Genomic DNA, 24,496 nt, shown 5'->3' with positions numbered 1-24,496 from the left:
GTTATTTATATGTTGGTTTTAACAAGCAATAGTAAAAAGAAAAAAAATGTAAGAAAATGGGGAACTTGTGATATTATAGAGTTGTTCTGATGTATGATATGCACAAGAAAATGCGACAGGTCCGGGTAAGGGAAGGTCTGTGTGACCAAAGGAAGTGTGAGACCGAAGGGGTCTCTGAGTTGAGAGGGTCTGGGAGACTGGGACGCCGACCATGACTGGTAATTAAGAGAAAGACAAAGAAATGGAAGATGTGAAGCAGACAGTAGTCCTAGGTCAGGTCCCAGACACCACGGACACCCCAGGAAGAAGAAGGCGGGCGCCGGTGATGATCTGGTAGGTGTAAGGCCTCAATCATGGCGTACCGGATTGTGAAAAGTGACAGAGGGAAGAGTAGGAGAGTAAGACGGTGAGAGAAAGAATAAACTTGGACCTGTTGCACCCGAAACTTGCCTCCAGCTTGTGTCTGTACGTTACTGCGCGGTATACAGAGCGACCACCCCCCCCCAGCCCGGCCCACCGACCCTACACAGCGACCCAGTTAGAGAATATCCCATTTATAACCCCCCTCTGCTTTCTATCACTCAGCCAGTTACTTACCCAGTTACACACATTCTCCCCCAGACCCGGCATTCTCATTGTGTGTACCAACCTCTTGTGTGGCACGGGATCAAACGCTTTGGAAAATTCAAGATCTACCACGTCCAATGACTCACCTTGGTCCAGTCTATAGCTGACCTCTTCATAAAAGCTGATTAGATTGGTGTGACAGGAGCGATTCCTCATAACCCCATGCTGATATGGCGTTACACAGTTATTCTCAGTGAGATCATCCAGAATATCATCCCTCAGAAACCCTTCACATATCTCACCAACAATAGAGGGTAGACTCACTGGCCTATAATTTCCAGGTCACTTTTAGAGCCTTTTTTGAATATTGGTACCACATTTGCTTTGCGCCAGTCCTGTGGAACAGACCCCGTCACTATAGAGTCTCTAAATATAAGAACTAATGGCTTGTCTATTACATTCCTTAGTTCTCTTAGTACTCGTGGGTGTATGCCATCCGGACCCGGAGAGTTATCTATTGTAATCTTATGTAGCCGGTTTCGCCCCTCTTCTTGGGTTAGATTGGTGACCCTTAATATCGGGTTTTCTTTGTCTCTCGGCATTTCATTTTCCACCGTGAATACCGTGGAGAAGAAGGTGTTTATTATATTCGCTTTTTCCTCGTCATCTACAACCATTCTTCCCTCACAGTTTTATAAGGCTCCTACACTGTCACTTATGATTCTGATACTATTGATATAGGTGAAGAACAGCTTGGGATTAGTGTTACTCTCCTTAGCAATGTGATTCTCTGTTTCCTTTTTGGCAGCTTTAATTATTTTTTTAGATAAAGAATTTTTCTCCCTATTTTCTTCACGTGATGTGTGGTGCGGTATAGTGTATGACGGGGGTTCAGATGTGACGTGTGGTGCGGTATAGTGTATGACGGTGGATCAGATGTGACGTGTGGTGCGGTATAGTGTATGACGGGGGTTCAGATGTGATGTGTGGTGCGGTATAGTGTATGATGGTGGATCAGATGTGACGTGTGGTGCGGTATAGTGTATGACAGGTGTTCAGATGTGACGTGTGGTGCAGTATAGTGTATGACGGTGGATCAGATGTGACATGTGGTGCGGTATAGTGTATGACGGTGGATCAGATGTGATGTGTGGTGCAGTATAGTGTATGACGGTGGATCAGATGTGATGTGTGGTGCGGTATAGTGTATGATGGTGGATCAGATGTGACGTGTGGTGCGGTATAGTGTATGACGGTGGATCAGATGTGATGTGTGGTGCAGTATAGTGTATGACGGTGGATCAGATGTGACGTGTGGTGCGGTATAGTGTATGACGGGGGTTCAGATGTGATGTGTGGTGCAGTATAGTGTATGACGGTGGATCAGATGTGATGTGTGGTGCGGTATAGTGTATGATGGTGGATCAGATGTGACGTGTGGTGCGGTATACTGTATGACGGGGGTTCAGATGTGACGTGTGGTGCGGTATAGTGTATGATGGGGGTTCAGATGTGACGTGTGGTGCGGTATACTGTATGACGGGGGTTCAGATGTGACGTGTGGTGCGGTATAGTGTATGACAGGTGTTCAGATGTGACGTGTGGTGCGGTATGTGTATGACAGTGGATCGGACGTGATGTGTGGGGTGGATACAGTGTATGACGGTGAATTGGTGTGACGTGTGGTGCGGTATAGTGTATGACAGGTGTTCAGATGTGACGTGTGGTGCGGTATACTGTATGACGGGGGTTCAGATGTGACGTGTGGTGCGGTATACTGTATGACGGGGGTTCAGATGTGACGTGTGGTGCGGTATAGTGTATGACAGGTGTTCAGATGTGACGTGTGGTGCGGTATGTGTATGACAGTGGATCGGACGTGATGTGTGGGGTGGATACAGTGTATGACGGTGAATTGGTGTGATGTGTGGTGCGGTATAGTGTATGACAGGTGTTCAGATGTGACGTGTGGTGCGGTATACTGTATGACGGGGGTTCAGATGTGACGTGTGGTGCGGTATACTGTATGACGGGGGTTCAGATGTGACGTGTGGTGCGGTATAGTGTATTACGGTGGATCAGATGTGATGTGTGGTGCAGTATAGTGTATGACGGGGGTTCAGATGTGATGTGTGGTGCGGTATAGTGTATGACGGGGGTTCAGATGTGATGTGTGGTGCAGTATAGTGTATGACGGTGGATCAGATGTGATGTGTGGTGCGGTATAGTGTATGACGGGGGTTCAGATGTGATGTGTGGTGCAGTATAGTGTATGACGGGGGTTCAGATGTGACGTGTGGTGCGGTATACTGTATGACGGGGGTTCAGATGTGACGTGTGGTGCGGTATAGTGTATGATGGGGGTTCAGATGTGACGTGTGGTGCGGTATAGTGTATGACGGGGGTTCAGATGTGATGTGTGGTGCAGTATAGTGTATGACGGGGGTTCAGATGTGATGTGTGGTGCAGTATAGTGTATGACGGTGGATCAGATGTGATGTGTGGTGCGGTATAGTGTATGACGGGGGTTCAGATGTGATGTGTGGTGCGGTATACTGTATGACGGGGGTTCAGATGTGACGTGTGGTGCGGTATAGTGTATGATGGGGGTTCAGATGTGACGTGTGGTGCGGTATAGTGTATGATGGGGGTTCAGATGTGATGTGTGGGGTGGATACAGTGTATGACGGTGGATCGGATGTGACGTGTGGTGCGGTATAGTGTATGACAGGTGTTCAGATGTGATGTGTGGGGTGGATACAGTGTATGACGTGGATTGGATGTGACGTGTGGTGCGGTATAGTGTATGATGGGAGTTCAGATGTGATGTGTGGTGCGGTATAGTGTATGACGGTGGTTCAGATGTGATGTGTGGTGCGGTATAGTGTATGACGGGGGTTCAGATGTGATGTGTGGTGCGGTATAGTGTATGACGGGGGTTCAGATGTGATGTGTGGTGCAGTATAGTGTATGACGGGGGTTCAGATGTGATGTGTGGGGTGGATATAGCGTATGACGGTGGATTGGACGTGACGTGTGGTACGGTATAGTGTATGATGGGGGTTCAGACGTGATGTGTGGTGCGGTATAGTGTATGACAGGTGTTCAGATGTGATGTGTGGGGTGGATACAGTGTATGACAGTGGATCGGATGTGATGTCTGGTGCGTTATAGTGTATGATGGGGGTTCAGATGTGATGTGTGGGGTGGATATAGTGTATGACGGTGGATTGGACATGACGTGTGGTGCGATATAGCGTATGACAGTGGATCGGACGTGATGTGTGGTGCGTAGTGCGGTATAGTGCATGACGGGCGTTCAGATGAGATGTGTGGTGCGAACTGCAATATAGTGTATGACGGTGGATCAGACGTGATGTGTGGTGCGGTATAGTGTATGACAGGCGTTCAGATGTGTTGTGGGAGGTGGATATAGTGTATGACAGTGGATCGGATGTGACGTGTGGTGCGGTATAGTGTATGACGGTGGATCAGACGTGATGTGTGGGGTGGATATAGTGTATGACGGTGGATCGGACGTGATGTGTGGTGCGGTATAGTGTATGACAGGCGTTCAGATGTGATGTGTGGGGTGGATATAGTGTATGACGGTGGATCGGACGTGACTTGTGGTGCGATATAGCGTATGACAGTGGATTGGACGTGATGTGTGGTGCGTAGTGCGGTATAGTGCATGACGGGTGTTCAGATGAGATGTGTGGGGTGGATATAGTGTATGATGGGGGTTCAGACGTGATGTGTGGTGCGGTATAGTGTATGACAGGTGTTCAGATGTGATGTGTGGTGCGGTATAGTGCATGACGGGGGTTCAGATGTGACGTGTGGTGCGGTATAGTGTATGACGGGGGTTCAGATGTGATGTGTGGGGTGGATACAGTGTATGACGTGGATCGGATGTGATGTGTGGTGCGGTATAGTGCATGACGGGGGTTCAGATGTGATGTGTGGTGCGGTATAGTGTATGACAGGTGTTCAGATGTGATGTGTGGTGCAGTATAGTGCATGACGGGGGTTCAGATGTGACGTGTGGTGCGGTATAGTGCATGACAGTGATTCAGATGTGATGTGTGGTGCGGTATAGTGTATGACGGTGGATCGGATGTGATGTGTGGTGCGGTATAGTGCATGACGGGGGTTCAGATGTGATGTGTGGTGCGGTATAGTGTATGATGGGGGTTCAGATGTGATGTGTGGTGCGGTATAGAGTATGATGGAGGTTCAGATGTGATGTGTGGTGCAGTATAGTGTATGACGGGGGTTCAGATGAGATGTGTGGGGTGGATACAGTGTATGACGGTGGATCGGATGTGACGTGTGGTGCGGTATAGTGTATGATGAGGGGTTCGGATGTGATGTGTGGTGCGGTATAGTGTATGACGGGGGTTCAGATGTGATGTGTGGGGTGGATACAGTGTATGACGGTGGATCGGATGTGACGTGTGGTGCGGTATAGTGTATGATGGGGGTTCAGACGTGATGTGTGGTGCGGTATAGTGTATGACAGGTGTTCAGATGTGATGTGTGGGGTGGATACAGTGTATGACGGTGGATCGGATGTGATGTGTGGTGCAGTATAGTGTATGACGGGGGTTCAGATGTGATGTGTGGGGTGGATATAGCGTATGACGGTGGATTGGACGTGACGTGTGGTACGGTATAGTGTATGATGGGGGTTCAGACGTGATGTGTGGTGCGGTATAGTGTATGACAGGTGTTCAGATGTGATGTGTGGGGTGGATACAGTGTATGACGGTGGATCGGATGTGATGTCTGGTGCGTTATAGTGTATGATGGGGGTTCAGATGTGATGTGTGGGGTGGATATAGTGTATGACGGTGGATTGGACATGACGTGTGGTGCGATATAGCGTATGACAGTGGATCGGACGTGATGTGTGGTGCGTAGTGCGGTATAGTGCATGACGGGCGTTCAGATGAGATGTGTGGTGCGAACTGCAATATAGTGTATGACGGTGGATCAGACGTGATGTGTGGTGCGGTATAGTGTATGACAGGCGTTCAGATGTGTTGTGGGAGGTGGATATAGTGTATGACAGTGGATCGGATGTGAAGTGTGGTGAGGTATAGTGTATGACGGTGGATCAGACGTGATGTGTGGGGTGGATATAGTGTATGACGGTGGATCGGACGTGATGTGTGGTGCGGTATAGTGTATGACAGGCGTTCAGATGTGATGTGTGGGGTGGATATAGTGTATGACGGTGGATCGGACGTGACTTGTGGTGCGATATAGCGTATGACAGTGGATTGGACGTGATGTGTGGTGCGTAGTGCGGTATAGTGCATGACGGGTGTTCAGATGAGATGTGTGGGGTGGATATAGTGTATGATGGGGGTTCAGACGTGATGTGTGGTGCGGTATAGTGTATGACAGGTGTTCAGATGTGATGTGTGGTGCGGTATAGTGCATGACGGGGGTTCAGATGTGACGTGTGGTGCGGTATAGTGTATGACGGGGGTTCAGATGTGATGTGTGGGGTGGATACAGTGTATGACGTGGATCGGATGTGATGTGTGGTGCGGTATAGTGCATGACGGGGGTTCAGATGTGATGTGTGGTGCGGTATAGTGTATGACAGGTGTTCAGATGTGATGTGTGGTGCAGTATAGTGCATGACGGGGGTTCAGATGTGACGTGTGGTGCGGTATAGTGCATGACAGTGATTCAGATGTGATGTGTGGTGCGGTATAGTGTATGACGGTGGATCGGATGTGATGTGTGGTGCGGTATAGTGCATGACGGGGGTTCAGATGTGATGTGTGGTGCGGTATAGTGTATGATGGGGGTTCAGATGTGATGTGTGGTGCGGTATAGAGTATGATGGAGGTTCAGATGTGATGTGTGGTGCAGTATAGTGTATGACGGGGGTTCAGATGAGATGTGTGGGGTGGATACAGTGTATGACGGTGGATCGGATGTGACGTGTGGTGCGGTATAGTGTATGATGAGGGGTTCGGATGTGATGTGTGGTGCGGTATAGTGTATGACGGGGGTTCAGATGTGATGTGTGGGGTGGATACAGTGTATGACGGTGGATCGGATGTGACGTGTGGTGCGGTATAGTGTATGATGGGGGTTCAGATGTGACGTGTGGTGCGGTATAGTGTATGACGGTGGATCGGACGTGATGTGTGGTGCGTAGTGCGGTATAGTGTATGACGGGCGTTCAGATGTGATGTGTGGGGTGGATATAGTGTATGACAGTGGATCGGATGTGTTGTGTGGTGTGGTATAGTGTATGATGGGGGTTCAGATGTGATGTGTGGTGCGGTATAGTGTATGATGGGGGTTCAGATGTGATGTGTGGTGCGGTATAGTGTATGATGGGGGTTCAGATGTGATGTGTGGTGCGGTATAGTGTATGACGGGGGTTGAGATGTGATGTGTGGGGTGGATATAGCGTATGACGGTGGATCGGACGTGATGTGTGAGGTGGATACAGTGTATGACGGTGGATCGGATGTGACGTGTGGTGCGGTATAGTGTATGATGGGGGTTCAGATGTGATGTGTGGTGCGGTATAGTGTATGATGGGGGTTCAGATGTGATGTGTGGTGCGGTATAGTGTATGATGGGGGTTCAGATGTGATGTGTGGTGCGGTATAGTGTATGACAGGCGTTCGGATGTGATGTGTGGGGTGGATATAGTGTATGACGGTGGATCAGACGTGTGGTGCGGTATAGTGTATGACAGGCGTACAGATGTGATGTGTGGGGTGGATATAGTGTATGACGGTGGATCGGATGTGATGTGTTGTGCGGTATAGTGTATGACAGGTGTTCGGATGTGATGTGTGGGGTGGATATAGTGTATGACGGTGGATCGGATGTGATGTGTGGTGAGGTATAGTGTATGACAGGCGTACAGATGTGATGTGTGGGGTGGATATAGCATATGACGGTGGATCGGATGTGACGTGTGGTGCGGTATAGTGTATGACGGTGGATCAGACTTGTGGTGCGGTATAGTGTATGACAGGCGTTCGGATGTGATGTGTGAGGTGGATATAGTGGATCGGACGTGATGTGTGGTGCGTAGTGCGGTATAGAGTATGACGGGGGTTCAGATGTGATGTGTGATGTGGATATAGTGTATGACGGTGGATCGGACGTGATGTGTGGTGCGGTATAGTGTATGACAGGCGTTCGGATGTGATGTGTGGGGTGGATATAGTGTATGATGGTGGATCGGATGTGATGTGTGGTGCGGTATAGTGTATGACGATGGATCGGATGTGACGTGTGGTGCGGTATAGTGTATGACAGGCGTTCGGATGTGATGTGTGGGGTGGATATAGTGTATGATGGTGGATCGGATGTGATGTGTGGTGCGGTATAGTGTATGACAGGCGTTCGGATGTGATGTGTGTGGTGCGGTATAGAGTATGACGGTGGATCGGATGTGATGTGTGGTGCGGTATAGAGTATGACGGTGGATCGGATGTGATGTGTGGTGCGGTATAGTGTATGACAGGCGTTCGGATGTGATGTGTGGTGCGGTATAGAGTATGACGGTGGATCAGACGTGTGGTGCGGTATAGTGTATGACAGGCGTTCGGATGTGATGTGTGAGGTGGATACAGTGTATGACGGTGGATTGGGTGTGATGTGTCGTGCGGTATAGTGTATGACAGGCGTACAGATGTGATGTGTGAGGTGGATATAGTGGATCGGACGTGATGTGTGGTGCGTAGTGCGGTATAGTGTATGACAGGTGTTCGGATGTGATGTGTGGGGTGGATATAGTGTATGATGGTGGATCGGATGTGACGTGTGGTGCGGTATAGTGTATGACGGTGGATCAGACGTGTGGTGCGGTATAGTGTATGACAGGCGTTCGGATGTGATGTGTGAGGTGGATATAGTGTATGATGGTGCATCGGATGTGATGTGTGGTGCGGTATAGTGTATGACAGGCGTTCGGGTGTGATGTGTGTGGTGCGGTATAGAGTATGACGGTGGATCGGATGTGATGTGTGGTGCGGTATAGAGTATGACGGTGGATCGGATGTGATGTGTGTGGTGCGGTATAGAGTATGACGGTGGATCGGATGTGATGTGTGGTGCGGTATAGTGTATGACAGGCGTTCAGATGTGATGTGTGTGGTGCGGTATAGAGTATGACGGTGGATCGGATGTGATGTGTGGTGCGGTATAGTGTATGACAGGCGTTCGGATGTGATGTGTGAGGTGGATATAGTGTATGACGGTGGATTGGGTGTGATGTGTGGGGTGGATATAGTGTATGATGGTGGATCGGATGTGACGTGTGGTGCGGTATAGTGTATGACAGGCGTTCGGATGTGATGTGTGAGGTGGATATAGTGTATGACGGTGGATCGGATGTGATGTGTGGGGTGGATATAGTGTATGATGGTGGATCGGATGTGACGTGTGGTGCGGTATAGTGTATGACAGGCGTTCAGATGTGATGTGTGTGGTGCGGTATAGAGTATGACGGTGGATCGGATGTGATGTGTGGTGCGGTATAGTGTATGACAGGCGTTCGGATGTGATGTGTGAGGTGGATATAGTGTATGACGGTGGATTGGGTGTGATGTGTCGTGCGGTATAGTGTATGACAGGCGTACAGATGTGATGTGTGAGGTGGATATAGTGGATCGGACGTGATGTGTGGTGCGTAGTGCGGTATAGTGTATGACAGGTGTTCGGATGTGATGTGTGGTGCGTTATAGTGTATGATGGGGGTTCAGATGTGATGTCTGGTGCGTTATAGTGTATGATGGGGGTTCAGATGTGATTTGTGGGGTGGATATAGTGTATGACAGTGGATCGGACGTGATGTGTGGTGCGAACTGCAATATAGTGTATGACGGTGGATCAGACGTGATGTGTGGTGCGGTATAGTGTATGACAGGCGTTCAGATGTGTTGTGTGAGGTGGATATAGTGTATGACAGTGGATCGGATGTGACGTGGGGTGGATATAGTGTATGACGGTGGATCGGACGTGATGTGTGGTGCGGTATAGTGTATGACAGGCGTTCAGATGTGATGTGTGGGGTGGATATAGTGTATGACAGTGGATCGGATGTGACTTGTGGTGCGATATAGCATATAACAGTGGATCGGACGTGATGTGTGGTGCGTAGTGCGGTATAGTGTATGACGGAGGTTCAGATGTGATGTGGATACAGTGTATGACGGTGGATTGGATGTGATGTGTGGTGCGGTATAGTGTATGATGGGGGTTCAGACGTGATGTGTGGTGCGGTATAGTGTATGACAGGTGTTCAGATGTGATGTGTGGTGCGGTATAGTGCATGACGGTGGATCGGATGTGATGTGTGGTGCGGTATAGTGTATGACGGGGGTTCAGATGTGATGTGTGGGGTGGATACAGTGTATGACGGTGGATCGGATGTGATGTGTGGTGCGGTATAGTGTATGACGGTGGATCGGATGTGATGTGTGGTGCGGTATAGTGCATGACGGGGGTTCAGATGTGATGTGTGGTGCGGTATAGTGTATGATGGGGGTTCAGATGTGATGTGTGGTGCGGTATAGAGTATGATGGAGGTTCAGATGTGATGTGTGGTGCAGTATAGTGTATGACGGAGGTTCAGATGAGATGTGTGGGGTGGATACAGTGTATAACGGTGGATCGGATGTGACGTGTGGTGCGGTATAGTGTATGATGAGGGGTTCGGATGTGATGTGTGGTGCGGTATAGTGTATGACGGGGGTTCAGATGTGATGTGTGGGGTGGATACAGTGTATGACGGTGGATCGGATGTGACGTGTGGTGCGGTATAGTGTATGATGGGGGTTCAGATGTGACGTGTGGTGCGGTATAGTGTATGACGGTGGATCGGACGTGATGTGTGGTGCGTAGTGCGGTATAGTGTATGACGGGTGTTCAGATGTGATGTGTGGGGTGGATATAGTGTATGACAGTGGATCGGATGTGTTGTGTGGTGTGGTATAGTGTATGATGGGGGTTCAGATGTGATGTGTGGTGCGGTATAGTGTATGATGGGGGTTCAGATGTGATGTGTGGTGCGGTATAGTGTATGATGGGGGTTCAGATGTGATGTGTGGTGCGGTATAGTGTATGACGGGGGTTGAGATGTGATGTGTGGGGTGGATATAGCGTATGACGGTGGATCGGACGTGATGTGTGGGGTGGATATAGTGTATGACAGGCGTTCAGATGTGATGTGTGAGGTGGATACAGTGTATGACGGTGGATCGGATGTGACGTGTGGTGCGGTATAGTGTATGATGGGGGTTCAGATGTGATGGGTGGTGCGGTATAGTGTATGAAGGGGGTTCAGATGTGATGTGTGGTGCGGTATAGTGTATGACGGTGGATCGGACGTGATGTGTGGTGCGTAGTGCGGTATAGTGTATGACGGGCGTTCAGATGTGATGTGTGGTGCGGTATAGTGTATGACAGGTGTTCAGATGTGATGTGTGGTGCGGTATAGTGTATGATGGGGGTTCAGATGTGATGTGTGGTGCGGTATAGTGTATGATGGGGGTTCAGATGTGATGTGTGGTGCGGTATAGTGTATGACGGAGGTTGAGATGTGATGTGTGGGGTGGATATAGCGTATGACGGTGGATCGGACGTGATGTGTGGGGTGGATATAGTGTATGACAGGCGTTCAGATGTGATGTGTGAGGTGGATACAGTGTATGACGGTGGATCGGATGTGACGTGTGGTGCGGTATAGTGTATGATGGGGGTTCAGATGTGACGTGTGGTGCGGTATAGTGTATGACGGTGGATCGGACGTGATGTGTGGTGCGTAGTGCGGTATAGTGTATGACGGGCGTTCAGATGTGATGTGTGGGGTGGATATAGTGTATGACAGTGGATCAGATGTGTTGTGTGGTGTGGTATAGTGTATGATGGGGGTTCAGATGTGATGTGTGGTGCGGTATAGTGTATGATGGGGGTTCAGATGTGATGTGTGGTGCGGTATAGTGTATGATGGGGGTTCAGATGTGATGTGTGGTGCGGTATAGTGTATGACGGGGGTTGAGATGTGATGTGTGGGGTGGATATAGCGTATGACGGTGGATCGGACATGATGTGTGGGGTGGATATAGTGTATGACAGGCGTTCAGATGTGATGTGTGAGGTGGATACAGTGTATGACGGTGGATCGGATGTGACGTGTGGTGCGGTATAGTGTATGATGGGGGTTCAGATGTGATGGGTGGTGCGGTATAGTGTATGATGGGGGTTCAGATGTGATGTGTGGTGCGGTATAGTGTATGATGGGGGTTCAGATGTGACGTGTGGTGCGGTATAGTGTATGACGGTGGATCGGACGTGATGTGTGGTGCGTAGTGCGGTATAGTGTATGACGGGCGTTCAGATGTGATGTGTGGGGTGGATATAGTGTATGACAGTGGATCGGATGTGTTGTGTGGTGTGGTATAGTGTATGATGGGGGTTCAGATGTGATGTGTGGTGCGGTATAGTGTATGATGGGGGTTCAGATGTGATGTGTGGTGCGGTATAGTGTATCATGGGGGTTCAGATGTGATGTGTGGTGCGGTATAGTGTATGACGGGGGTTGAGATGTGATGTGTGGGGTGGATATAGCGTATGACGGTGGATCGGACGTGATGTGTGGTGCGTAGTGCGGTATAGTGTATGACAGGCGTTCAGATGTGATGTGTGGGGTGGATATAGTGTATGACGGTGGATCAGACGTGTGGTGCGGTATAGTGTATGACAGGCGTACAGATGTGATGTGTGGGGTGGATATAGCATATGACGGTGGATCGGATGTGATGTGTGGTGAGGTATAGTGTATGACAGGCGTACAGATGTGATGTGTGGGGTGGATATAGCATATGACGGTGGATCGGATGTGATGTGTGGTGCGGTATAGTGTATGACAGGTGTTCGGATGTGATGTGTGGGGTGGATATAGTGTATGACGGTGGATCGGATGTGATGTGTGGTGCGGTATAGTGTATGACGGTGGATCAGACTTGTGGTGCGGTATAGTGTATGACGGTGGATCAGACTTGTGGTGCGGTATAGTGGATGACGGTGGATCAGACTTGTGGTGCGGTATAGTGTATGACAGGCGTACAGGTGTGATGTGTGAGGTGGATATAGTGGATCGGACGTGATGTGTGGTGCGTAGTGCGGTATAGTGTATGACGGTGGATCGGACGTGATGTGTGGTGCGGTATAGTGTATGACAGGCGTTCGGATGTGATGTGTGGGGTGGATATAGTGTATGATGGTGGATCGGATGTGATGTGTGGTGCGGTATAGTGTATGACGGTGGATCGGATGTGACGTGTGGTGCGGTATAGTGTATGACAGGCGTTCGGATGTGATGTGTGGGGTGGATATAGTGTATGATGGTGGATCGGATGTGATGTGTGGTGCGGTATAGTGTATGACGGTGGATCGGATGTGACGTGTGGTGCGGTATAGTGTATGACAGGCGTTCGGATGTGATGTGTGGGGTGGATATAGTGTATGATGGTGGATCGGATGTGATGTGTGGTGCGGTATAGTGTATGACAGGCGTTCGGATGTGATGTGTGTGGTGCGGTATAGAGTATGACGGTGGATCGGATGTGATGTGTGGTGCGGTATAGTGTATGACAGGCGTTCGGATGTGATGTGTGTGGTGCGGTATAGAGTATGACGGTGGATTGGGTGTGATGTGTCGTGCGGTATAGTGTATGACAGGCGTACAGATGTGATGTGTGAGGTGGATATAGTGGATCGGACGTGATGTGTGGTGCGTAGTGCGGTATAGTGTATGACAGGTGTTCGGATGTGATGTGTGGGGTGGATATAGTGTATGACGGTGGATCAGACGTGTGGTGCGGTATAGTGTATGACAGGCGTTCGGATGTGATGTGTGAGGTGGATACAGTGTATGACGGTGGATCGGATGTGATGTGTGGTGCGGTATAGTGTATGACAGGCGTTCGGATGTGAGGTGTGGGGTGGATACAGTGTATGACGGTGGATCGGATGTGACGTGTGGTGCGGTATAGTGTTTGACAGGCGTTCGGATGTGATGTGTGAGGTGGATACAGTGTATGACGGTGGATCGGATGTGATGTGTGGTGCGGTATAGTGTATGACGGGGGTTGAGATGTGATGTGTGGGGTGGATATAGCGTATGACGGTGGATCGGATGTGATGTGTAGTGCGGTATAGTGTATGACAGGTGTTCGGATGTGATGTGTGGGGTGGATATAGTGTATGATGGTGGATCGGATGTGACATGTGGTGCGGTATAGTGTATGACGGTGGATCAGACGTGTGGTGCGGTATAGTGTATGACAGGCGTTCGGATGTGATGTGTGGGGTGGATACAGTGTATGACAGGCGTTCGGATGTGATGTGTGAGGTGGATACAGTGTATGACAGTGGATCGGATGTGACGTGTGGTGCGGTATAGTGTTTGACAGGTGTTCGGATGTGATGTGTGGGGTGGATACAGTGTATGACGGTGGATCGGATGTGACGTGTGGTGCGGTATAGTGTTTGACAGGCGTTCGGATGTGATGTGTGAGGTGGATACAGTGTATGACGGTGGATCGGATGTGATGTGTGGTGCGGTATAGTGTATGACGGGGGTTGAGATGTGATGTGTGGGGTGGATATAGCGTATGACGGTGGATCGGATGTGATGTGTAGTGCGGTATAGTGTATGACAGGTGTTCGGATGTGATGTGTGGGGTGGATATAGTGTATGATGGTGGATCGGATGTGACATATGGTGCGGTATAGTGTATGACGGTGGATCGGATGTGACGTGTGGTGCGGTATAGTGTATGACAGGCGTTCGGATGTGAGGTGGATATAGTGTATGACGGTGGATCAGATGTGATGTGTGGTGCGGTATAGTGTATGACAGGTGTTCGGATGTGATGTGTGGGGTGGATATAGTGTATGACGGTGGATCGGATGTGACGTGTGGTGCGGTATAGTGTATGACAGGCGTTCGGATGTGATGTGTGAGGTGGATATAGTGTATGACGGTGGATTGGGTGTGATGTGTGGTGCGGTATAGTGTATGACAGGCGTTCGGATGTGAGGTGGATATAGTGTATGATGGTGGATCCAATGTGACGTGTGGTGCGGTATAGTGTATGACAGGCGTTCGGATGTGATGTGTGGGGTGGATATAGTGTATGACGGTGGATTGGGTGTGATGTGTGGTGCGGTATAGTGTATGACAGGCGTTCGGATGTGAGGTGGATATAGTGTATGATGGTGGATCCAATGTGACGTGTGGTGCGGTATAGTGTATGACAGGCGTTCGGATGTGATGTGTGGGGTGGATACAGTGTATGACGGTGGATCGGATGTGATGTGTGGTGCGGTATAGTGTATGACAGGCGTTCGGATGTGATGTGTGAGGTGGATACAGTGTATGACGGTGGATCGGATGTGATGTGTGGTGCGGTATAGTGTATGACGGGGGTTGAGATGTGATGTGTGGGGTGGATATAGCGTATGACGGTGGATCGGATGTGATGTGTAGTGCGGTATAGTGTATGACAGGCGTTCGGATGTGATGTGTGAGGTGGATACAGTGTATGACGGTGGATCGGATGTGATGTGTGGTGCGGTATAGTGTATGACGGGGGTTGAGATGTGATGTGTGGGGTGGATATAGTGTATGATAGTGGATCGGATGTGATGTGTGGTGCGGTATAGTGTATGACAGGCGTTCGGATGTGATGTGTGAGGTGGATACAGTGTATGACGGTGGATTGGGTGTGATGTGTCGTGCGGTATAGTGTATGACAGGCGTACAGATGTGATGTGTGAGGTGGATATAGTGGATCGGACGTGATGTGTGGTGCGTAGTGCGGTATAGTGTATGACAGGTGTTCGGATGTGATGTGTGGTGCGGTATAGTGTATGAAGTCTGCAGAGACTTTGAAGACTTAGGCAAGAAAGTGAAAGAACTGGGAGCGCAGGTGGTCTTCTCTTCCATCCTCCCAGTGGATGGCCATGGAACAAGGAGGTGGAATAAGATTCTGCAGGTGAACAACTGGCTACGTCGATGGTGCCGTCAGCAACGATTTGGATTTCTGGATCACGGAGTGAACTACTTATACGATGGACTACTTGCTAGAGATGGGGTGCACCTTACGAAGACTGGAAAGCAGGTATTTGGAAGTCGCCTCGCTACACTTGTAAGGAGAGCTTTAAACTAGAACAACATGGGAAGGGAAGCAAAAGACCAGAAAAAGCCATACACCTGACAAATGCTATTGAGAACTCTGCTATTAGAAGTGGAAAGGAAGAACAAAGACGAAAGAATCTAATTAATAAAAATATTGGAGAAAGAGAAACCAATCACAAACTAAAATGTTTCTATACTAATGCACAAAGCATGGGCAACAAACAAGGAGAATTGGAACTACTAACACAGGAAAAGAAATATGATGTCATTGGAATCACTGAAACTTGGTGGGACAATACACATGATTGGAATACAAGACTAGAAGGATACAACTTATTTACAAGAAACAGACTTGATAAACGAGGAGGGGGTGTCGCATTGTATGTTAGAAACGCGTATATCTGCACAGAGATTGAAGCTTCAGAGACTGGGAGTTCTGTGGAAACTGTTTGGGTAAGAATACAAGGACAGAACAATGGAAAGGACACCATTGTAGGCATTTACTACAGGCCGCCTGTGCAAGCTGAAGATATGGAAGAACTCTTTATGCATCAAATGGCCAAGTTCTCCAAAAAATATGACATAGTTGTCATGGGAGATTTCAACTATCCAGACATTTGTTGGGAAACTCTCTCAGGCAAAACTAACAGGTCAAGGAAATTCTTATCCTCTCTTGCTGACAACTTTATCTTCCAAAAGGTAGGGGAGAAAACAAGGGGAACTGCTACCTTGGATCTAATCCTTATAAACAGGGAGGAAATGGTTAAGGAGGTAAAAGTGGCTGGGACCCTAGGAGGTAGCGACCATGCTATTTTAGAATTTTGGATAACTAGAGGCGGAAGACCTGTGAAGACTCAGACGTCAAGGTTAGATTTCAGAAAGGCAGATTTTAAGGGATTCAGAAAGAGAATTGGAGGGATCCAATGGCTGGATATCCTTAAAGACAAAAATGTCCAGGAAGGATGGGAAATCTTGAAAAATGAAATTCTCAAAGCACAGTTGTTAACAATTCCGAAAAGAGGGAAGAATAGGAAGCATTTAAGGAAACCAGGATGGGTGAACACAGAACTTAAGCACATGCTAAAAAGGAAGAAAAAAATGTTTATAAAATGGAAAGAGAGAGGCATATCTAAAGAAGAATATAATGCTGTCTGCAGAATCTGCAGGGCACAAATCAGATTTGCTAAAGCTGAAAATGAATTGAGGCTTGCAAGAGATGTCAAAAGCAATAATAAAGGATTTTGGGGATATGTCAAAAGTAAAAGAAAAGTCAAAGATGCTATAGGATTTTTACAGGATGAAAATGATGAAATGGTAAGACAGGATGTTGAGAAGGCTGAACTTTTAAATTCCTATTTTGCATCTGTTTTCTCTCAGAAAGGAAATGTAACACCAACTGTTATTCACTGTCCTATTAAGGGAATAGAAGAATCCAGGATATCTATAAACAGAAAGATAGTGAGGAAACACTTAGCTAACCTAAATGAATTCAAGTCTCCAGGTCCAGATGAATTACACCCCAGAGTACTGAAGGAGATAGCAGAAGAAATTTCTCAACCACTCTCCATAATCTTTGAAAATTCTTGGAGAACAGGAGAAGTGCCAGAAGACTGGAGAAGAGCAAATGTTGTTCCTATCTTCAAAAAGGGGAAGAAGGTGGACCCAGGCAACTATAGGCCGGTGAGTCTGACTTCTTTACCAGGAAAGATCTTTGAACAAATTATTAAACAACATGTAAGTCAATACCTGGATAAGAATGAAGTGATCAAACAGAGTCAGCATGGGTTTGTAACTAATAAGTCATGTCAGACTAACTTAATTTCCTTCTATGACGGTATCACTGATTGGTGGATCAAGGAAATGCTGTAGATATAGTATATCTTGACTTCAGCAAAGCATTTGACAAAGTCTCTCACACAATCCTTATTGAAAAAATGACTAAGTATGGAATGGACAAGGCAACTGTTAGGTGGATTCATAGCTGGCTTAGTGATCGGACCCAAAGAGTGGTCGTAAATGGCTGCACATCCAGTTGGAAGAATGTCTCAAGTGGGGTACCACAGGGCTCTGTCCTGGGCCCTGTATTGTTCAACATCTTTATCAACGATTTAGATGAAGGAATTGAGGGTAAACTGATTAAATTTGCTGATGACACAAAGCTAGGAGGGATAGCTAATACTAGAGAAGAGAGAGAGAGGATTCAAAAAGATTTAAATAAACTGGAGAAGTGGGCAGCAACTAACAGAATGGTTTTTAACAGGGAGAAATGCAAAGTACTACATCTGGGCAATAAAAATGAAAAAAGCATATATAGAATGGGAGGAATAGGGCTAAGTGACAGCACATGTGAAAAAGACTTGGGTATACTAATAGATCACAGACTGAATATGAGTCAACAGTGTGATGCAGCAGCAAAAAAGGCAAATGCAGTTCTAGGATGTATTAACAGAAGCATACAGTCTAGATCACGTGAAGTCATTATTTCCCTCTACTCCTCTTTGGTCAGACCTCATCTGGAATATTGTGTCCAGTTTTGGGCACCACATTTTAAAAAAGACATCAACAAACTGGAGCAAGTTCAGAAAAGAGCGACCAGAATGGTGACCGGTCTGCAAACCCTGTCTTATGAGGAAAGGTTGCAGGATTTGGGAATGTTTAGTTTGCAAAAGAGAAGACTGAGAGGAGACTTAATTGCTGTCTACAAATATCTAAAGGGCTGTCACATTGTAGAAGGATCAACTTTATTCTCATTTGCACAAGGAAAGACTAGAAGCAATGGGATGAAACTGAATGGGAGGAGACACAGATTAGATATTAGAAAAAACTTTTTGACAGTTAGAGTGATCAATGAGTGGAACAGGCTGCCACGAGAAGTGGTGAGTTCTCCTTCAATGGAAGTCTTCAAACAGAGGCTGGACAGACATCTGACTGGGATGATTTAGCGAATCCTGCTTTGAGCAGGGGGTTGGACCAGATGGCCCAGGAGGTCCCTTCCAACTCTACGATTCTATGATTCTATGGTGGATCGGATGTGACGTGTGGTGCGGTATCGTGTATGACGGTGGATCAGACGTGTGGTGCGGTATAGTGTATGACAGGCGTTCGGATGTGATGTGTGGGGTGGATATAGTGTATGACGGTGGATCCGATGTGACGTGTGGTGCGGTATAGTGTATGACAGGTGTTCGGATGTGATGTGTGGGGTGGATACAGTGTATGACGGTGGATCGGATGTGATGTGTGGTGCGGTATAGTGTATGACGGGGGTTGAGATGTGATGTGTGGGGTGGATATAGTGTATGACGGTGGATCGGATGTGATGTGTGGTGCGATATAGTGTATGACGGTGGATCAGACGTGTGGTGCGGTATAGTGTATGATGGTGGATCAGATGTGATGTGTGGTGCGGTATAGTGTATGACAGGCGTTCGGATGTGATGTGTGGGGTGGATACAGTGTATGACGGTGGATCGGATGTGATGTGTGGTGCGGTATAGTGTATGACGGTGGATCAGACGTGTGGTGCGGTATAGTGTATGACAGGCGTTCGGATGTGATGTGTGGGGTGGATATAGTGTATGATGAGTGGATTGGATGTAGGTCATGGTATGATGTGTGACGGTGGATTGGACGTGACTTGTGGTGTGTACTGCGGTATAGAGTATGACGGTGGATCAGATGTGATGTGTGGTGCGGTATAGTGTATGACAGTGGATCGGATGTGTGGGGTGGATATAGTGTATGACGGTGGATTGGGTGTGACCTGTGGTGCGGTATAGTGTATGATGAGTGGATTGGATGTAGGTTGTGGTATGATGTGTGACGGTGGATCATACGTGACTTGTGGTGTGTACTGCGGTATAGAGTATGACGGGTGTTCGTGTTACTCGTGTGACATTAACCTTGGCTCATCTGTTAATGAGTACATGAATTGCGAGTCTATCACTGGAGTCTGCGCTGCCTCCTCCTGTCCTGTGTACCCTCCCTCTCTTCCAGAAGATGGCGCTGTGTGCACACAATCACCAGATGTGGCCTCATACTGATGGCGCCATAATTGGGAGAATGGAGAGTATCCTCCGAGTCTGTGCAGGGTCCCCGGCGCACACACATGTATATACACTGTACATACACAAGACCATGGAAGTTTTCCTCACTAATATCTCTGCACATAGTAACATAGTTTTGAAGGCTGAAGGAAGACCTTATGTCCATCTAGTTCAGCCTATTTTTAGTGCAGCTGTTCTGCATTGTTGATCCTGGGGAAGGCAAAAACCCACAGAGTAGAAGCCAATTTTCTCCATAGGGAAAAAAATTCCTTCCCCTGAGCTGAGTCAACCATCTACCTATAATATTCTGTTATTCGTAACCTTCTATACTGTTACTCACAAGAAAAGCCTCCATTCCTTTCTTACATTCATTCAGTGAGTTGGCCATCACCACTTCCTCAGGAAGAGAATTCCAGAGCCTCACTGCTCTTACCGTGAAGAACCCTCTTCTATGCTGGTGCAGAAATTGTCTTTCCTCCAAACGAAGAGAATGCCCCCTTGTTCTTGTCACAGTCCTTGGTACAAACAGTTCATTGGAGAGATCTCTGTATTGCCCTCTGATATACTTGTACATATATATTAGGTCTCCCCTAAGTCTTCTCTTTTCTAGAGTAAATAGACCTAATTTTGATAACCTTTCTGGGTATTGTAGTGAACCAACTCCATTTATCATTTCAGTAGCCGCCTTTGAACCCTTTCAAGTTCAGTAATGTCTTTCTTGAGCACCGGCGTCCAAAATTGCCCACAATCCTCCAAGTGTGGTCTGACGAGTGATTTGTACAGAGGGAGAATTATGTTTCCATCTCGTGTCCCCAGATCTCTTCTAATGCATCCCATGACCCTATTTGCTTTGGTGGCAGCTGCCTGACACTGGGCACTCCAATTTAGCTTCTTACTGACTAAGATGCCCAAGTCTTTTTCCATGTCTGATTTCCCCAGCAGTTTCCCATTTAGTCAGTAATTGTAGCCTCTGTTTCTCCTTCCCATGTGCAGAACCTTACACTTATCTGTGTTAAACCTCATTTGCCATTTTCAGCCCAATTCTCCAATTTACTCAAATCTGTCTGTAGTTGCAAACTGTCCTCCTTTGTGTTAACTACCTTACATAGTTTTGTATCATCTGCAAATACTGATATTTTACTGTGTAAGCCATCCACTAGATCATTAATAAATATATTACATAGTAGGGGGCCCAATACAGACCCCTGTGGTCCCCACTAGTGACCCTGGCCCAGTCTGAGGATGCCCCATTAATAACCACTCTTTGGTTTCTATCACTAAGCCAGCTACCTACCATCTACACACATTTTCCCCTAGCCCAAGCTTTCTCCTCTTACTTACCAATCTTTTATGTGGGACAGTGTCACATGCTTTAGAGAAGTGGAGATAAATGACATCCAATGATTCTCCTGGGTCCATTTGAGAGCTCACATCCTCATAGAAGCTGATCAGGTTAGTCTGACAGGAGCGATCCTTCATAAATCCATGTTGATATGGAGTTAAACATTTATTAACATTGAGATATTCCATAATGGTATCCCTTAGAAACCCTTCAAAAATGTTACCCACAACAGATGTTAAGCTTACCGGCCTATAGTTTCCAGGTTCCCTTTTACGCCCCTTTTTGAATATTGGTACCACATTTGCTTGCCGCCAATCAAAAGGAACAGACCCTGTTTCTATAGAGTCTTTAAATATAAGGAATAGAGGCGTGTCTATCACATTACTTAACTCCCTTAATACCCGAGGGTGAATGCCATCAGGGCCTGGTGATTTGTCCATTTTCATCTTACTGAGGCGGTTCTGCACTTCTTCCTGGGTTAGGCCGGTAATACTTAATGGGGAGTTTACATTATCACTCTGCATTTCCCCTGGCAAATCCTTTTCCTGTGTGAACACTGTGGAGAAAAAAGTATTTAAACATTTGCTTTTTCCACATCGCTCTCTATGATTTCACCCTCATTGTTCTTTAAAGGGCCGACACCATCCATTTTAATCATTTTACTGTTTATATAAGTAAAGAATAGTTTGGGGTTTGTTTTACTTTCCTTAGCAATGAGTCTCTCAGTTTCCACTTTTGCTAAATGTATTTGTTTTTTACACATTTTATTTTTTCTCTATAACTTTTTAATGCTTCTTCATTGCCTTCTTGTTTTAGCTTCCTAAATGCCTTGTTCTTGTTATTTATTGCCCTGTTGCGGCTGGTCCGCTACCCCTAGCCGCCGCTGTCACTTCACACCAACCTGCTGCAGCGACCTGGACACTGCCTCCCTGCCTTCGCCCATGGCTGTGGCCCTTCCATCACTGGCCTCGGTGGACGCCACCTCACCATAGGCGGCAGTAGAGGCCTACGTCCCGTTTACAGAGGGGCCCTTAACAGAGGCCAACCAACCGTCACTTTAAATACTGCGACATAACTGCGCTTGGAGACGGGAGCCAGCTAAGACGTTCTGAAAGTCCTACCCCGTGGTGTCTTCAAGGGGTCATCAACACCCAGGATTACCCCAGCTCCAGGATTCCTTCAGGGCCTGTTGCGCCCCCATGGCACAGATCCTTCAAGGCCTGTTGCGCCCCAACGGCACAGATCCTTCTGGGCCTGTCGAGCCCCAGCTTCCCCTGGATATCGGGGCGCCAAAACAGCCGAATCAGCGACCTCGAAGCAGCCACGCCTGTGACCCTGAAAGACTCACCGGTCTATAGTTCCCTGGGTCCACCTTCTTCCCCTTCTCATGTACAACACCATGGAATCAATAGTGCTATATAAATAATAATGATAATAATGGACACTGACCCATATGGCCCAGATAATCGACACTGACCCATAGTGCCCGGATAGTGCACACTGACCCACAGTTCCCATATAATGCACACTGATCCATAGAGCTTACTAATTTCCTCTGGTCTCTTGTAGCTGTCTATGCTGGAGGATACCATCCACCATGACCATGACCACATCCTGCAGATGAACTTTAGAAAGACGCAGGCGCTGAACGGACGCGAAGTACTCTCCAGCTTCAGGGGCCCCATCGGGGGAAGGAAGGCATCCGGAGCAGGTGATGGAGGCCTTGTAATGTGCAGAATTATGGTAATGTACACATGGTGCAGCACAGAGAGGCAGCCTACTGTACTGCAGATAATATAAGAAGGTGCAGCATATAGAGGCAGCATATGGTACTGCAGATAATATAAGAAGGTGCAGCATATAGAGGCAGCCTACTGTACTACAAATAATACAGGTCTGTTCTTAACATTTGTAATTACGTAAACAAAATATAATAATGCTGATTAAGTCTGATTTTATTCCTTTCAGCTCCTCAGACCCCAGTTCCCACATCTGAATCTAATGATCCTTCTGAACACGACTCTGGGACAGGTAAGAAATCTGTTATTTAAGAGCCAGTGTAGCTACGACATCCAGCGTGGGATGAGTCACATGTGTGTGCACCATGTGATGATGTGATGAGCCCAATGCCCAATATAAAGCATGTTCCCCATGTGCTGAGCCCAATGCCCAATATAAAGCGTGTTCCCCATGTGATGAGCCCAATGCCCAATATAAAGCGTGTTCCCCATGTGATGAGCCAAGTGCCTGATGTAAAGTGTGTGCCCCATGTGATGAGCCCAGTGCCTGATGTAAAGTGTGTGCCCCATGTGATGAGCCCAGTGCGTGATATAAAGTGTGTGCCCCATGTGATGAGCCCAGTGCCTGATATAAAGTGTGTGCCCCATGTGATGAATCCAGTGCCTGATGTGAAGCGTGTGCCCCAAGTGATGAGCGCAGTGCCTGATATAAAGTGTGTGCCCCGTGTAGTGAGTCCAGTGCCCAATATAAAGTGTGTGCCCCATGTGTTGAGTCCAGTGCCTGATATAAAGTGTTCCCCATGTAATGAATCCATTGCCCCATATAAATTGTGTGCCCCATGTTATGAGTGCAGTGCCTGATAAACTGTGTGCCCCCTGTAATGAGCGCAGTGCCCAATGTAAAGTGTGTGCCCAATGTGATGAGCCCAGTGCCCAATATAAAGTGTATGCTCCATGTGAGCAGCCCAGTGCCAAATATAAAGTGTGTGCCCCATGTGATGGGTCCAGTGTCCGATATAAAGTGTGTGCCCCGTGTGATGATCCCAGGGCCCAATATAAAGTGTGCTCCCCATGTGATGAGCCCAGTACCTGATAAAAAGTGTGTGCCCCATGTGATGAGCCCAGTGCCCAATGTAAAGTGTGTGCCCCGTGTGATTAGCTCAGTGTCTGATAAAAAGTGTGTGCCCTATGTGATGAGCCCAGTGCCCAATATAAAGTGTGTGCTCCTTGTGATGAGTCCAGTTTCCGATATAAAGTGTGTGCCCCTGGTGATGATCCCAGGGCCCAATATAAAGCATGTTCCCCATGTGCTGAGCCCAATGCCCAATATAAAGCATGTTCCCCATGTGATGAGCCCAATGCCCAATATAAAGCGTGTTCCCCATGTGATGAGCCAAGTGCCTGATGTAAAGTGTGTGCCCCATGTGATGAGCCCAGTGCCTGATGTAAAGTGTGTGCCCCATGTGATGAGCCCAGTGCGTGATATAAAGTGTGTGCCCCATGTGATGAGCCCAGTGCCTGATATAAAGTGTGTGCCCCATGTGATGAATCCAGTGCCTGATGTGAAGCGTGTGCCCCAAGTGATGAGCGCAGTGCCTGATAT

General features: G+C 47.8%; 1 protein-coding gene across 1 annotated transcript in view; it reads left to right on the top strand.

The window, feature by feature from the left end:
- The window catches only part of CA9 (carbonic anhydrase 9), a 386,906-nt gene that overhangs the window by 329,376 nt on the left and 33,034 nt on the right, over nt 1-24,496 (top strand). Inside the window, exons 8-9 of the mRNA XM_073562498.1 lie at nt 22,724-22,865; nt 23,123-23,185. Of these exons, the coding sequence (XP_073418599.1) occupies nt 22,724-22,865; nt 23,123-23,185 (205 nt within the window). The remainder of the gene's footprint in view (nt 1-22,723; nt 22,866-23,122; nt 23,186-24,496) is intronic.

Source organism: Dendrobates tinctorius, unplaced genomic scaffold, assembly GCF_039654945.1.
Source record: "Dendrobates tinctorius isolate UK_male_01 unplaced genomic scaffold, ASM3965494v1 ptg000353l, whole genome shotgun sequence".
Taxonomy (NCBI): Eukaryota; Metazoa; Chordata; class Amphibia; order Anura; family Dendrobatidae; genus Dendrobates; species Dendrobates tinctorius.
The sequence above is the reverse complement of the archived record's forward strand: the minus strand, read 5'-3'. Positions and strand labels throughout refer to the sequence as shown.